Source organism: Clinocottus analis, unplaced genomic scaffold (genome assembly GCF_023055335.1).
Source record: "Clinocottus analis isolate CAN_PGR_092001 unplaced genomic scaffold, fCliAna1.0.p SCAF_5, whole genome shotgun sequence".
In the NCBI taxonomy this organism is placed as follows: Eukaryota; Metazoa; Chordata; class Actinopteri; order Perciformes; family Cottidae; genus Clinocottus; species Clinocottus analis.
In genome coordinates, this window is record NW_027176207.1 from 3,974,906 (window position 1) to 3,989,350 (window position 14,445).

The 14,445-nt window shown below is 43.6% G+C and overlaps 1 protein-coding gene across 5 annotated transcripts in view; it reads left to right on the forward strand.

Moving 5' to 3' along the window:
- The window catches only part of arhgap32b (Rho GTPase activating protein 32b), a 100,866-nt gene that overhangs the window by 60,752 nt on the left and 25,669 nt on the right, over window positions 1-14,445 (forward strand). For all 5 annotated transcript variants that reach the window (XM_068599940.1, XM_068599937.1, XM_068599939.1 and 2 more), the window contains 6 exons: window positions 3,390-3,476; window positions 6,609-6,746; window positions 7,975-8,067; window positions 9,062-9,184; window positions 9,895-9,972; window positions 13,167-13,248. In XM_068599940.1, coding sequence (XP_068456041.1) covers window positions 3,390-3,476; window positions 6,609-6,746; window positions 7,975-8,067; window positions 9,062-9,184; window positions 9,895-9,972; window positions 13,167-13,248 — 601 coding nt within the window. The remainder of the gene's footprint in view (window positions 1-3,389; window positions 3,477-6,608; window positions 6,747-7,974; window positions 8,068-9,061; window positions 9,185-9,894; window positions 9,973-13,166; window positions 13,249-14,445) is intronic.

The window sequence follows — 14,445 nt, forward strand, 5'->3', positions numbered from 1 at the left end:
GGACTAGCGGAGCCAGGGACGACCCAGTGTGCCACAGGGGCCCCAAGTTAGGCCTTGAGCTAAATCCTAGCATGGTAACAAGCAGATGTTTACCAGGTAGAACATTAACCCTGTTCCTCATCTTAGTTTAGCATGTTAGCATGCTAACATTTGCCAGTGATGGGAATGTTGTTAGTTTTGCAATTGTTGTGTGGTGGGGGGAAATATAGTTTTGACCTGATGATGAGGGGTACCATGTTCAGGGATTACTGAAGTTATTATCCTGAGAGGAGCTTGAACGTCTGAGCCAAGTTCCACGGTGTCCCATCCAATAGTTGTTGAGACATTTGAGTCTGGACAGAAAGATGAACTTAAAGCCCAACAAACAATGTTAAAATCCGTGACTAAACTTGACGGCAGCCCAAGTGCAAGGACGCTGAAGAGGTGTAATCCATCATCCAAAAAAACATTCCAGATAATGAACAAGCTGCTCTTGGCCTGTCCTACAGCACAGCTCTGAAGTGTTGCGTCATTCTATTTTAAAACAACAATGCCTTGTATATTTGAAGTTTTAGTTTGTTGCAAGAGTCGGGACCCCAGTCAGTCAAAACTATTACACTTGTCTCCACAGTCCCTGTTGGTCTTTGGGCCGCTGTCCTTTTTACTACAACACAGGTCCAAATGCTTAAACCCTTCCAGTGCAATGCCTACATGTCTGCCTCAATGGGCTGCCTGCTGAAGTTTGTTCTTGTTGCTGCTTTGTGACAATGTCTTTTTGCTTGTGCACCGAATGTGAAACATTTCTGGGTTGCTCGGCGCTGATACTGAACAACAGCGGGGGTAATTAGGTCATTTGCTGTCATACTCGTTTGTGTCTCTGAAAAGAGACCGCATCCACAGAACCGGGCATTGTTGTTCCGCGGAGGCTGCTCCTCCGCTAACAGCCATCTTTAAATCAAGCGCTCTCTGAAACAAAAACACTTCCATGTGTTTTTCTCCCCTCACTGGCACCATGACATTGCTTCGACAATATCTGTTCAGTGGACCTTGGGAGCACATAAACAGTTTTTATGCTTGCTGTTGTGAAAGCACAACCAGTTTCTTTCAGCTGAACGAATGCAGATTTAACCTAAAAAGCTGAATAGGAATAGAATAAAAATATGTATTTGTGCAGCTGTAAGAGAGAGGTGACATGTACCAATTATGTAGAAACCTAAGGAGCTCTGAGAGAACAACACATTCAGAGATAAACGCTTGAGAAAGCCAATCGGGAAGAGCAGGGACTGCCACGCAGAGTTTCAGTGGTATTGAACAATATTACCATTGTTTCTGATGGAGACCTCCCGCAACCTGGAACTACTTGCACATGAGCAAAGACCTCATCTGGCTGTGAGAGGCGCTACATCATATCTTCATAATATCTTCTGGGCTCGTACAACTCTGCCAAAGGAAGTTCTTCTGCAGGAACCGAATAAACTATTACCTGAACTTTTACAATCCTGTGCAGCTTTGCTTTGAGGATCATTTTGGATATGCTACATTGACATAACTTTACATAGCAAGACCGACACCGTCACTTCGGTAGTTGAGCGCAGCTCACTGTGAGACTGACAACAATGATACGAAAGGGCGGCAATATAGATTTTCTTTCAAGTTGATACATACGAGCTCCTAACAACCTGAAACATCCGTGTGTGTGGGTGTGGGGGTGGGGGTGGGTGTGGGTGTGTGTCGGTATCCAAACATCTCCTTGCTTGGATGACATAACCGGGCCTCTGCGTGCCTTTTAGTACACATGAGCCGCCTCTCTGCTCTCATAGGACAGTTACAGCTCATAACGCCACTGACGCCGTGGTCGTGGACGCTGAGAGCCGCCGACAGTCCTCAACACGCTGAGAGACGATCAAAATGCTTCTAACCTCGTGCACCTTTTAATGAATTGGAATGTACTTGATGTGGATTATTAACAAAAAAATAAAAAGTCGTTGCCTCATTCTTAGCAATGCTTTGTTTGTTTATTTGCTAATTTGATCCAGGTCTTGTAAGATATGTTTCTGGTTTTGTATATAGAAGTAATAATATTGATAATAAACAAGGAAAAATGCAACCGTTGGTCATTCCAAATCTTTTTTTCTCTCCTAAGTAGGGCAACCTAACTGAGATCTGCTTCTTAAAACATACAAAATAGTAACGATGAAGCTGTCAAAGCAGACAGCAGCCTCTTTCCTCACACAGCTGTCCATAATTCTGTTTAGTGCTCCGTACTAAGCAGATGGCTATGCCAGCACTCCAGCGTCATGCTTGTTTCCTCATCTATATTTCATCAATATGTGGGCAGCCCGCATCGTTCCACTTGGAACTCATCAGTATAATCACCGTCTTATACTATTCTTTTGCGACACATCCTGGTGCTGGACCATGTTTGAATGTGTCCTCATTTTCTTTCACTGCAGCCCCTTTCCCACAGGTCAAAAAAACCCCACTAACGCCCACAAACATCTGGCTTTTGTCTTCAGTGGGAAAGGTGACAATCAGTATTATTCACTGGGACAAATGACTCTGCAGCAGTTAGTGATGGAAACATGACACCCAGGTGGACTCGCTCATTTCTGTCCCTTTTCCGGAGTTATGCGCCGTATGTAATAAATAAAATCAACAGGGATTTGGATCATTATTATACTCTATTAACAAAACATACATTTGATATACTCCCCCCCTCAAAGCCGGACAGAAGCAAAAAGAAACTCATCAAAACCTTCTTTGTTTGTCTCTAGTTTGTAACTTTGAGACTGAATGAGTAACAAAAAAAAAGAAGGAACCAAAATGGTCTATTTTTAGCGGGCTTTCCCATTTGAAAAAAACAAAAATCCTGCATGTAATTTTGGTGAGAAAAAGGGTATTATTTAGTTTTGCTTTTCATAGAGTATCGGTCAGAACTGTGATTAAAAGCTGCCTGCCTCATCCTCGCGTTGTCTGCATGGCCTGGAAAATAATGTCAGAAAATGAAACATAATATCTCGGGACACCTGAAGTAAAAGGCGACACTGAAACCTAATATTGCCTTGAAAGTAGCTTTGCAGTTAAAAAAAGACATATACTCCACTGTTTGACAGGCGCTCATGTTTATTTAAAATCTTGTACCAGCTCTTCATTAAAGCTACAGCATATTACACTTATGACTGCAACAGTCATGGCTGTATCATTAAATAAAAGCTCCATGCGCGGTTCCCTGCCTGATCATGAGCGGAATTTAAATGGAAGATTTCTGCCCTCCACCCATGAGTCCGCAATAATGGACCTGTCAAAGGCTTTGTGAAGACGTTGAAGTCTGTTTTCTCAATCACCGCCTCTGTCTGATCCAACATCTTTTCTAGGAATAACCAAAGCTCTCTTTGTCTCTGTCTTTTCAGTTGTCCCTCGGGGATGAACAGTGCGAAGTGACGCGGAACGGCTATGAGTCGAAGGAGCTGGTGTACTTGGTGCACATATACTGCCAGGTAAGACGCCAGCGGGCTTAATGTACAGCTGCAGTACATACCCTAAGCACGTCTACACTTGGATATCATATACAAACTCCCACACTGACTCGTAAAGACGCTTTCAGGCCTTCAAATGAGGGTTCTGTAGGACTCGGACGCATGTCCAGCAGTCCTCCCTGTGTGAGAACGCTGGCTCAAATTCCAGCATTTCTAAATTGCTTAGACGTCCAAGTTCTGTGGGAATTTTGGAGCTGGATCGAAAAAGAGCCGTGGACGAAAGCCCGGATGGGTGAGAGATTCTGAGGAAAGTCTGACCGGAAGAACGACATCTTCAAACCATGAGCTTTCTCAAAGTACTTTACACATGTTTCTGCATATTTTAGGACCGTACCTCTGCTGTTTTTTTTTATTTTTTATGTAATTGCTTTTTAATCAAGGTTGCTGTTGAGATGCCTCAGTATTGGACGAGTCCTTTTTTGGAGTGTTCCCATAATGTGTCAGTTCTGTGTACATGGGTGTCGCCCAGCTCGCTCGTGTCATGGCAGAGGTCTCGTCACCGCAGAAAAAAAAGTTGACTTAAAAAGTTAGTCGTCTTTAATAATTCCTTTTATAAGGAGAGATGTCGGAGTAAATAACAGCCACATTATTTATGATTACATCATATCGTTCTGCAAGACATCTGACTAACCCCAAACTGTGCATCGCCTCAATGTAGAGCACACATGCACACCAGCTGCTCAGAAGCTTTGCCCTGACCGCCTCCAGTGACATATTTGATTCTGGTTTCATGCGTTTCCCTCCACATATCATATTCCATTTGCACGACCTTGGCAACGCCACTAAAGTATGTGGACGTCTACTTGGAAATCCCAACTTCTTGAAGCCATCGGAAAACTGCTAAATCTACACTAGTTGTATTTGGAAAGGGAGAAGGGGCCTGGCAAAGAGTTTAAACAGTGAAAGTAGCACAGCGAAGTGAGATTGGTTCCACAAACCCAGAAAGGGGTGGGGGTAACCAGAAGCTCCGTATGAAAGTGGGGCAGGATAGCAAAAAGAGTTCCCCGAGCCCTCCCAGCGCGTCTCCACCAGCCAGCGCCTTTTTAAAGCGGCACTCGAATCAGCGGGCTGAGTGGTGCACTGCGGTCCCAGTCGCACAAGCCCTGGCCTCGCTACAAACAGATCTTTCTAGGCCAAATCAAAGCCAAGGACTTTTTCCACCGCTAGTCTCTCTCAGTGGGTTTTGAGGTTTGAAGCCCTGTCTTACTACATGAAAGAGACACAACAAATCCTTCGACGGGGTCTTAGAAATTCTTTTTAAAGAAAAGTTACATTTAATGTGGTGGATTGATCGGTTTGCTCCTGCACAGTTGGCATTTAATCACTGCGTTTCACTATTACGGGCTCAGTAAGCTGTTGATGTTCTGCGTTTGTGGAAGCATTTCCACTATCAAAGTATACAAGTCCACAAGAGACTTGATTGCCATTTTTATAATATCTTTTGAGAGACTGCCATTGTATTCAATGCTTGAAAAGTGGCTATGGGGGTAAAAACAGAAGAGTTGTAGTTGTAGTTTGTCTTTCTACTGATCGAGGCCGCTGGTTCTTCTTGTGAAGTCATTCATAAAGTTCAACTGCTGGCAACAAAATGTTTGGTGTCAACATAAGTCTGCCTCAGGGGACTACACAAGTACAAGGTCATTGTTTTATAATGGTACTAATATCACCTTTGTATTTGTATGGAAAAAGAAAAAAAGAATTGTCCATGTATAACTTTATGTAAATTACCAGGAGACAGGAATGACAATATATATATATATTCTTAACGTCCTCAAAACAAATACCTTCAACAAATTGAACACCAAGCAGTCAGCTACATGTCAGCTACTTGTTGTTGAATTAGCAGGTAGAATTAGTTTGACTTTTTGCTTGTTTGGTTATTTGGAGTCATCAGAAGCAAGCTGCATGGACATTAGTTAGCTGACACTGTTAGCTCCACACTAACTCCCTTTGACAAATGCCAAGGGGACTAATTCATTAGAGTTGTTGCAGAAAACAAGCTCTGAGGCAAATCAAGGTTTATCACACTTACGTGTTATGTTCAGCAAGACAATCTTCACAAAAGACCACTTTTATGATTTCGGAGGCGCGAATGCAATCTGCAGAACTTAATAGCTCCCACGCTGGAATCCTGACTATGCAGACTCAACATTGACAAGACAGTTGAGGCAATGGGGCTCTGTATAATGAGGCTTCATAAACAAGAGCACAGTGGAGTTGCAGTAATATAAGGCTACATTTCACAATAGGATACGAATGCTGTATAAATCCACTTTTTCTTTCCAAGCGAAAGAACGTTGTGAAACTCGAGCCAAGGGACAAAGAGCACACATAGCTGTTGTACAAAGCATCATACACATTCGAAAGCTTCTTGTGTTTACTGAGTTGCTGTCGTGCAGGTTGCAAATGTCAGACCCACCAACCCAGATGAGTCTTCAAAACGATCCACACAGATTCAACTAGTTGATTATGATACAGTATGGAAACCAACTTACTGCAAGTTAGGAAACATGAATCGGTTTAGAAACGCAATGTAAAGGTGCATGTTTCCTTTCAACGGTGACTGTTTTATTTATGCTTCGATTTAGGGCTGGGTGATACGGAGAAAAACTAACATGATGATACCAAATGCCTCAATATTCATATTGGGACGATATTGTTGGGTTGCTTATTGGTGCTTTTAATCGTTACGCAGTGAGATTTGCTACATCCGTAATGTTAATATGATGAAGTGAGAACAGAACAGCGAGGATAGTCAGGTAATTCCTGTAAGGCAGCCTTCAAACCAGGAAAAACACACACATGCCATGTCACCATATTATAATATGTTGATAGATTGCTCAGCTCAGTTTCAATTGTATTCTGTGGATTTTTACTATAAGTTTAATTTAAGGGAGGTCTCTTTGTTCATCAATTACTCCTTTTCATCTGTGTGATTTCATTGTCATGTCAATAAGTGGGAGAACTTTTCTCTTCTCCCTAGCGGCAGCTGTAAGGAAGCATTCCTCACATGCCGCTCTTTGGTCAGTGATCGTGTTCTCTTGTCTGTTTCCTCGCTGGTGACGAGCGTGTGTTTCTGCTGTCGTCCTGAAGGGCCGGAGTTGGATTGTGAAGCGCAGCTATGAAGATTTCCGCGTCCTGGACAAGCACCTGCACCTCTGCATCTACGACCGACGCTTCTCACAGCTGCCGGAGCTGCCTCGATTGGACAGTCTGACCGACCAGTCAGAGGTCAGCGCTGAAAACGCACGTCTACACACACACAAACACATACACACACACACACATGCACACACTTGGCATATGTTTAACTGCTAACTGAAGCATTCACGGTTGCAAGAAAACATAATCCAATGTGGATTTAGATTGGTGGATTAATGGATTTAGGTCCCGTTTTCTTCACATTTTATCTTGAAATAAATCCTGGCCACAGGTAAAGGCTTATTAAAATACCCCTTTTTCACACATAATATGCAGCATTAAATCTCTCTCTGCTTTGTTTTTGCTCTCCCTGAACCATCCGGTACATAGCCAGCCCTAAAATGGTAGTATTTGCCACCCATATATATATATATATATATATATATATATATATATATATATATATATATATATATATATATATATATATATAAAAAAAACAAGCAACCACGGTATCATTTATCCAGATGAAATCTGTCACTGCTTTGATATCCAATATGATCCACATGGCTTTTGTCTTTGGCATGAACAGTTTGAAATGTCGCCAGATACTCCCCCCCCACCCCCCCCCACCCCCGCCCTCCCCTCAGCCGGCCTGTGAAATGTATTCTGATCCAGGCGAAAACCTTTATGGTCAGATTGAGGCTCTGAAAGGAATGCAGAGGTTAGGTATCGAATCCAAACTGGTAAAACCAGTTCATCACAGAGGGCCTGTGTGTGTGTGTGGGGAGGGGGGGGGGGGGGCGCTTTCAGAATAATAGCTTTTACAAAGCTGCCTGCAGTGCCCCATCACACTTCCACCAGCGGCTGTGTTCACAGCAGCCACTGTTCCATCTAATGTTTGCCACCAGTAGCCGCGTGGAGCACGAGGCCGGCCACGAGGGCCCAGCGGTTGAACCGTGACGTAACTGCAGGTTTAGATGAGGAGAGCTCAGCTACTGAGACCCAGACTTGCAGTCCGCCCCATTGTTCTCAGTAAACCTGAGTGTCATCGTGAACTAAAATGTGAACTTAAGTTCTCCTTGTAATTTGAAATCGTAGCTGCAAGTGTCATTTCAAGTGGTTTACCACCACACTCTTCCACTGTGTAATCAGCTCCCTTTGTCACTCAGGAAAGGCATAGCACAAGGAGCTGATTGTTTTTAAATTGTTATCATTAACACGCATTGTAACGGTTGAGTATAGCGAGTTAGTCGTGGCAGTGCTGAGCGGTACCATCCGAAGTAACTGGCCCGTGTGTGTTTTTCTGCTTTATCAGTCTGTTTCCCAGATGTTGTTGGCTTACCTCTCCCGGCTCTCAGCCATCGCCGACAACAAGATCAACTGTGGACCAGCCCTCACGTGGATGGAGGTGAGAGCGCGCTGCCGTCCGTCTTCACGAGCGCAACGAGGGGCGATTTCACTGAAGGGCTGCGCGGCTTTTGTCGTCGCTTCACCCCGCACGAAATAATAAAAACATTTAAAAATAAACCGTGTAATTCAGAAAGTACCCACAACCGCGCTGCCGAGTAACAGTCTCGCCGGCTCCCGTTTTATTTGCATGTATTTAAGTTGGGTAGAATACATTTGGCTTCCTATGCAAATGAGCCTCATCGCAAAGAAAACAGATTCACAAGCCGAATGCACAACAATTTGAATATATCAACGTCTGATTATTAAATCATAGCTGAAAGAGAACCAGCATTGTTCTCACGCCTAATAACCTCGTAGACACACCTGCATTATGTATCTCCTGTTTGTATTTGTAGGCATATTTCTTCTCTTTTTGTATTGTTTTTTAAGCCTCCTGTAAAAATTGCCGTTTGCTGCAAACATTAAACACAGTGCATCTGGTCCTCGTGCATAGATCTAGTGCTGCTGTGATGTCCATATCACACAAAAAAGATCAGTGCTAACATGCAGTGAAACTATTGCCGTCTTCGGAGAGCTGTTAGTAACTTTCTCACTCATGTTTTGGTCGTTTTGAGGAATACTTCTGGACCTCACGGTCTGGACTAGAAGCTCGCTGCCTGAACTTTTCATTTTATCTGTTCTATCTGCCGTTGTTCTGCCTTCTGTTTTTGGATCAAAGGGAACATTTACACCATGCCATATGGATAACCGCAATCAAATTAAACCCCCTAAAAAGGCAAATGTTGTTCAGCTGCAAAACTTAATGGCCGTGTTTTGCGCTGCGTCTGAAAAAACTTTAGAGTTATTTAATGCAGCAAAATCACAATGACATGTGATCCAAACTTTATGGCTTACGTAAGGAAGACGCTGCTGTGTCTTTTCCCATAGTCATTTGTGAACCAATGTCTGTCACTGTAATATTGAAGTGTAAGTCTCGTCTGTTTGTGTACTAGGTCGACAATAAGGGAAATCATCTGTTGGTCCATGAAGAGTCGTCCATCAACGTGCCAGCTATTGCTGCTGCCCACGTCATCAAGCGCTACATCGCCCAGGCCTCAGACGAGCTGTCCTTCGAGGTGACAAGGACAACACCAGACACACACAGACACTCACACACACTCTCACACATTATATTCCATCAGAATAACTCACAGATATTTGTCTGTACACAGACAAAGAAGCAATGGAGCAATAAAGCTTCTTTCAAATGCAAATCTTAAAACTGGCTAAACTGTTTGGCTCCTTTTTTCTAAACTGATGAATCGTTCATTTCGTTTATTCTTTTTTTAATGTTTTATTTATGCTTCTTGATGGTTTGGAGTACTTTCTTTTATCGTTTTATTATCTCCTACATGTTTATTGCTTTACTCCAAGACTGAGTCCTGGTCTCTGAAAACTTGGCGATAAACCTGATTCTGTTCCCGATGAGCAAACTCAGCAGCGAAATAGGTCCAGTTTCTGACATCACGTCAGGATGAATTGCTTGGAACAATTCTTAAAGCTGCAATTGGTTCCTTTAATAAAAATGACTCTGTCACATTAGCTCAAACGGTCACTGTATCTAATACTTGAGATACTTCTCTGTCATGTACATCTGTCAGGATGTAGTGACAGTTTGAGCAAATATTAAAAAAATGTTATTTTTATTGAAGTTACCAGCTGCAGCTTTAACAAAATGATGCTCTCGTAATTAAAAGTTAAAACTTCATTAAATATTTCCTTTTATTTTAGCAATCAGGGATGTGACTGAGGTAATTATAATCTTCTATCTCTCCTCTCTCGGCAGGTTGGCGACATCGTGTCTGTGATTGACATGCCCCCAAAAGAAGATACCACCTGGTGGAGAGGCAAGCATGGCTTCCAGGTACGCAGCGCACACAACACTTTGCATGCTGGGAGCAAAACAAACCAACACACACACACGTTTTACCTTTCTCTGTCTTTTCTTCTGCCGGTGAGCTTTTGATGAGGTTTGTACTCTAGGTGTTTCAAGGACGAGCAGAGTGTTGTTTGTAAAAGCTCATTTCAAACACTCGCGGAGTTTGTCGAAAGACAAAGCGTGATCTGAATCCTCTTTCATGAGAAGCTTTTGAGCGGATTACGGAGAGTGTGCCGCCGCCTTTAACGCCGGACTGATTCATATTCCTACAGTCTTCACGACAATCCTTCAACTTTTGATGTTGAGGAGTTGTTTTTTCAATCTTCCCAGTTTCATCTCTCAGAATCATGCCGTCGTTTATGCCCTCAAGGTACTCATCACACAATCGTATTTTTGACGAGCAGAAAACAAACTGTTACATTGTGTATTAGTTATTTTGCAATGAAGGTCGATAACAATAGATCAAGACCGTGTATGTTAATGTTACGTGTGTGTGCATAGGCTACTTTCAGACATTTATGTACAAACCTCAGGGCCAGATTTACTAAGTGGGCGTTGAAACAGAAACACGTTATTGTTTATGAAATAGCATCCAGGAAGTCCTAGCTGGAGGAACACAATAGTGCGTTTCAAGGCTTTTCCATATCTCTAAACTAAAGCTACCTCAGTATCATTTGCCATCGATCGCGAGGTAAATACGTTCATCGGTACAGAGATAGCTACCAGGATCGTGCACTCGAACGTGTGTTGCCTTGATGCAACACACGTTCACCTTTTCTGCTAACTGATCCTGCGATTTTAATGTCATGTTTTTCAAGCAGCCTTTTCGTCCGTCTCTACCGTTCACCTTGGAAGGAGTTCTGTCTTTCTTTCAGCACAAAACGTCTCACCTTCACTCAAGGATGGACTGACTATAATTTGGTGTTTACTTTCAGCCATAACTCAATAAATCGAGCGCTAATCACGACAATTTAGGACAATTATCTAATAATAGGATAAAGATGATGGGGTGATGACATTTTGGACGGACATGGAGGTAAACTGCAACTTGACTTGTTGGCTGAGAGATGCTACCATGAGGCCTGTGTTTTTTACAGAACTAAAGCCCCCCTCAACCTGGCTTTAATCTTTTGGGGCCTGATTTAACACATTTTGCTCCAGAGTTTATCCGAAGATGATAAGAGGCGTCAGCACGCTGAGTCAGACAAATCAAGTCACTAGCTCAAGTGGTCTCAGTGTCCAGGGAAACCCAAAGTCCTTTTTGTTCCCTGTGAATCCTGCTGCATTAATAATTAAACATAAGCGTTAGATATTTATGAGGAATATTCTCGTGTGGTTGTAACACTGTCAGGTCGATTTAAACCGTCGCCAAAGTGTGTATCGAGGCGTGTAGCAAGCGCAGGGACGACCAGCGACCAAGCCGTGTCTTGTAATTTTCTGTGTAAATACAGTTTATATTATTACTATTCAAACGGTCTTCGACTATGCTGATGGGATTAGTTCCAATCAGACTCTTTTCACTGCAGCAGCAAAGCTCCCTGTGGTTTCCAGGCTCAAGTCTGGCTGACCCTCCTCTGACCTGCGGGACCTCCCCCTCCCCCCTCTCCACACTGCCCTCTCGCCTCGTGCATGTGTATGTGTGTGGTGTGTGTGCGCGCACACACGTTTTGGCTCTCAACCCACAAGAAGTAGTGCTGCCAGTCGGGCTCACTGGCAGGGTGGCAGCCAGCGGGCACTTACTGAGAAGTTCAGCCATATTCAAGATGAGCGGATTGCAGAGCTTCTCTCTGTGAACTCTTAAAAGACACGGAGAGGCTGTTTTCCTCTGAACGTTGACTCTGAGCACACGATTGCCTGCGACCACTTTCGCTTATGTGGTCTCGTCTGTCAGGATTCACGCTAACGGCTGACTGAAACTCAAACAGGACCTGTGTGACATGGATGTGGGCTTTGAGGGACTACCATGGGAAACATCCCCCTTACTATTCAAAACATGTCAATTTGTCTCACCCACAATAACAACATGAAAGTAAGACAACATAGAGAGAGTCAAGTCATAATAGATGGGTTTGCGTAGAATCATATCTGCATCTTTTCGCAGTTTTCACAATTGTTGTGAAACGTTCAGACAGCAGCATGGCGTCTTCCCCCCACCCCCTTGCCTCACTTAGAGACATCGTAGCTCCCTCTGTCACTGTCCCTCTACTTCAGGATGCTTCCCACTGAAAAAGACTGGAGAAGCGGCTGCGTGCTGCTCTCCATCTGAGGTGGTGGACTGAGCGTTTGTGTTTGACAGTGAGCCACACAATGGTGGGATTTCTTCCTGTGTTTTCAATTAGTTCGGGTTTTTCTCCTCTGACGAAGAGCAGTGCTCGGCCGCCGCACTCAACTTTGTCTCACGCCGAGAGTCCTGAACAGAGTTCTTTGTCTGTCAGACGGTCTGGAGGGGATACGACCACGTCAGCAGGGCACTAACCTAATGCCCAGCAGATTATAGGACAGGTCCATCTTTACACATTACTTCTAGTACTTATTTCCCAAACTATTTTGACTTCTCAGTGAACACGGATATGCGGGACATTTTTAAACAGGAGCAGAAATCTTTCTTTAACCCATTTTGTGGTTAATAAATTAATTAAAATACATGTAATTCATCATTGACTTGAACAGGTGCCACATCCACATTTAAAGCGGTTACTTCCCCCAAACAAAAGAGGAAGTAAATCATGCCTAGGTGTGTCGACTCAACAGAGATAACATTAAATGAGGAAACTTAACACAATACAGAATGCCTGAAAACCGCATCATATTCCATTATGTTTGAACTTCTGTCTGAATTATGTGCTTTCCTTTACACGACATAGACTTTTCCACCACAAATTGGTTCATAAGATTTTAGTATTTGCCGCTCAGAATATCTTTGAGGGACCTCCAGACCCCCGGACACAAACCGGTCTGCAGTACCACCTGTGTCCATTAGTCGGTCCACTTAACATGTACCTCATCTGTGACGAGGTCATCGCCGGATCAGATCTCTGTCGCTTCTTCCAACAACAGTCACATGATCAAAGTGTCATCTCTCTCTCTGTCTTCATTTTATGATCTAGATGTGATTATAGTACTTCCTCCCACCTCACCCTGCCTGTCTCTCTCCCCAAATCCCCCCCCCCCCCTCCCAGGTTGGCTTCTTTCCCAGCGAGTGTGTGGAGCTCATAAACGATAAAGTGCCGCAGTCCATGACCAACACGGTGCCCAAACCAGGTATTCCGCCTCCTCTTAAACCGCTCACAGGATATGTGAGGGAAGTTATTATCACTGACCCCGGTGCGTGTGTGTGTTTGTGTGCGTGTGTGTGTGCGTCACATCTTTCTAACATACTATTGCTGGAATGCAAAAAAAAGATATATAACAATGTAACTTGAATTGATTAGCATGTTACAGAGAAAGGAAACCCATAATTCTGACCCCAGATATAACCGGCTTATCATGTTTTGTTGACTCAGCAGCGCTACGCAAATCTACTGCAAACATCGGTGCTAATCTATTGCTGTCCAGAGCAAACAGATAAGCTCCTCAGCACGCGCCCGAGTGTCAAAGACACATACATACAACAGAAACCCTCCTGGAATCTAAGAGAACCCGTGGCAACATTTGGCGGCCTCGGTCTCGAGACCAACTTGAACTTTGCCCTCAGTTCTTCACGCACTAAATTGCACACTGCAGCGGGAAAAGAAATTGCAGCTCGCGCCTGTTGCTATGCCCGAGCCCTTCCGACTGAAACCTAAAATCTAAAGATCAACTTAACTAATGTGACTCCCTGACCGAACCGCCCCGCTGCCCTCTAAGGGGCTCCTAACCATCGCAAAAGCCTCACAAAAAATCTAAGGGTCTGCATGAAGTGACGACACAGCGCAAAAAAAGAAGAGAGAAAAAAGCCAACCACCAGATCCACAATTACGAGGCGCAGGGATGTCATTATAGGCGTGGGGGATACGTGCCAATCAGGGGTTCAAACCTGAAGGGTTTTTTTTTTGCCTTTTGAGACTGTGTGGCTGAACATAAATGCATCTCGCGTTGTAGAGTTAACTGTCTCCGTGCACGCACAGCCCGCGACTTACTCTGCCTGCCCACTCCACTGCTTTTGAGCAACGATTTAATGCTTGTTGCTGTTTGTTGTTTGCATGTGTCCTAATTTGTCAATCATGCTTTTTCTTTTCTCCCCCTCTTCACTGAGTATCCGCAGGTCAAGTATACTATTCTAATATCCTGAATGTGGTCAAAAGATTTTCACCTAAATTGCTCTTTTTTCCTGTTATCTATTAGGTAACTTTATTCAATAAGAAATATTTGGCTTGTTTGTAATAATCTCCATAGCTATAACCAAAGTATAATATTTAGACGTCTGTAACCTGCGGATGCCCTGTTTTCGGTAATATTTACACAATCCAGCTCCTGGAT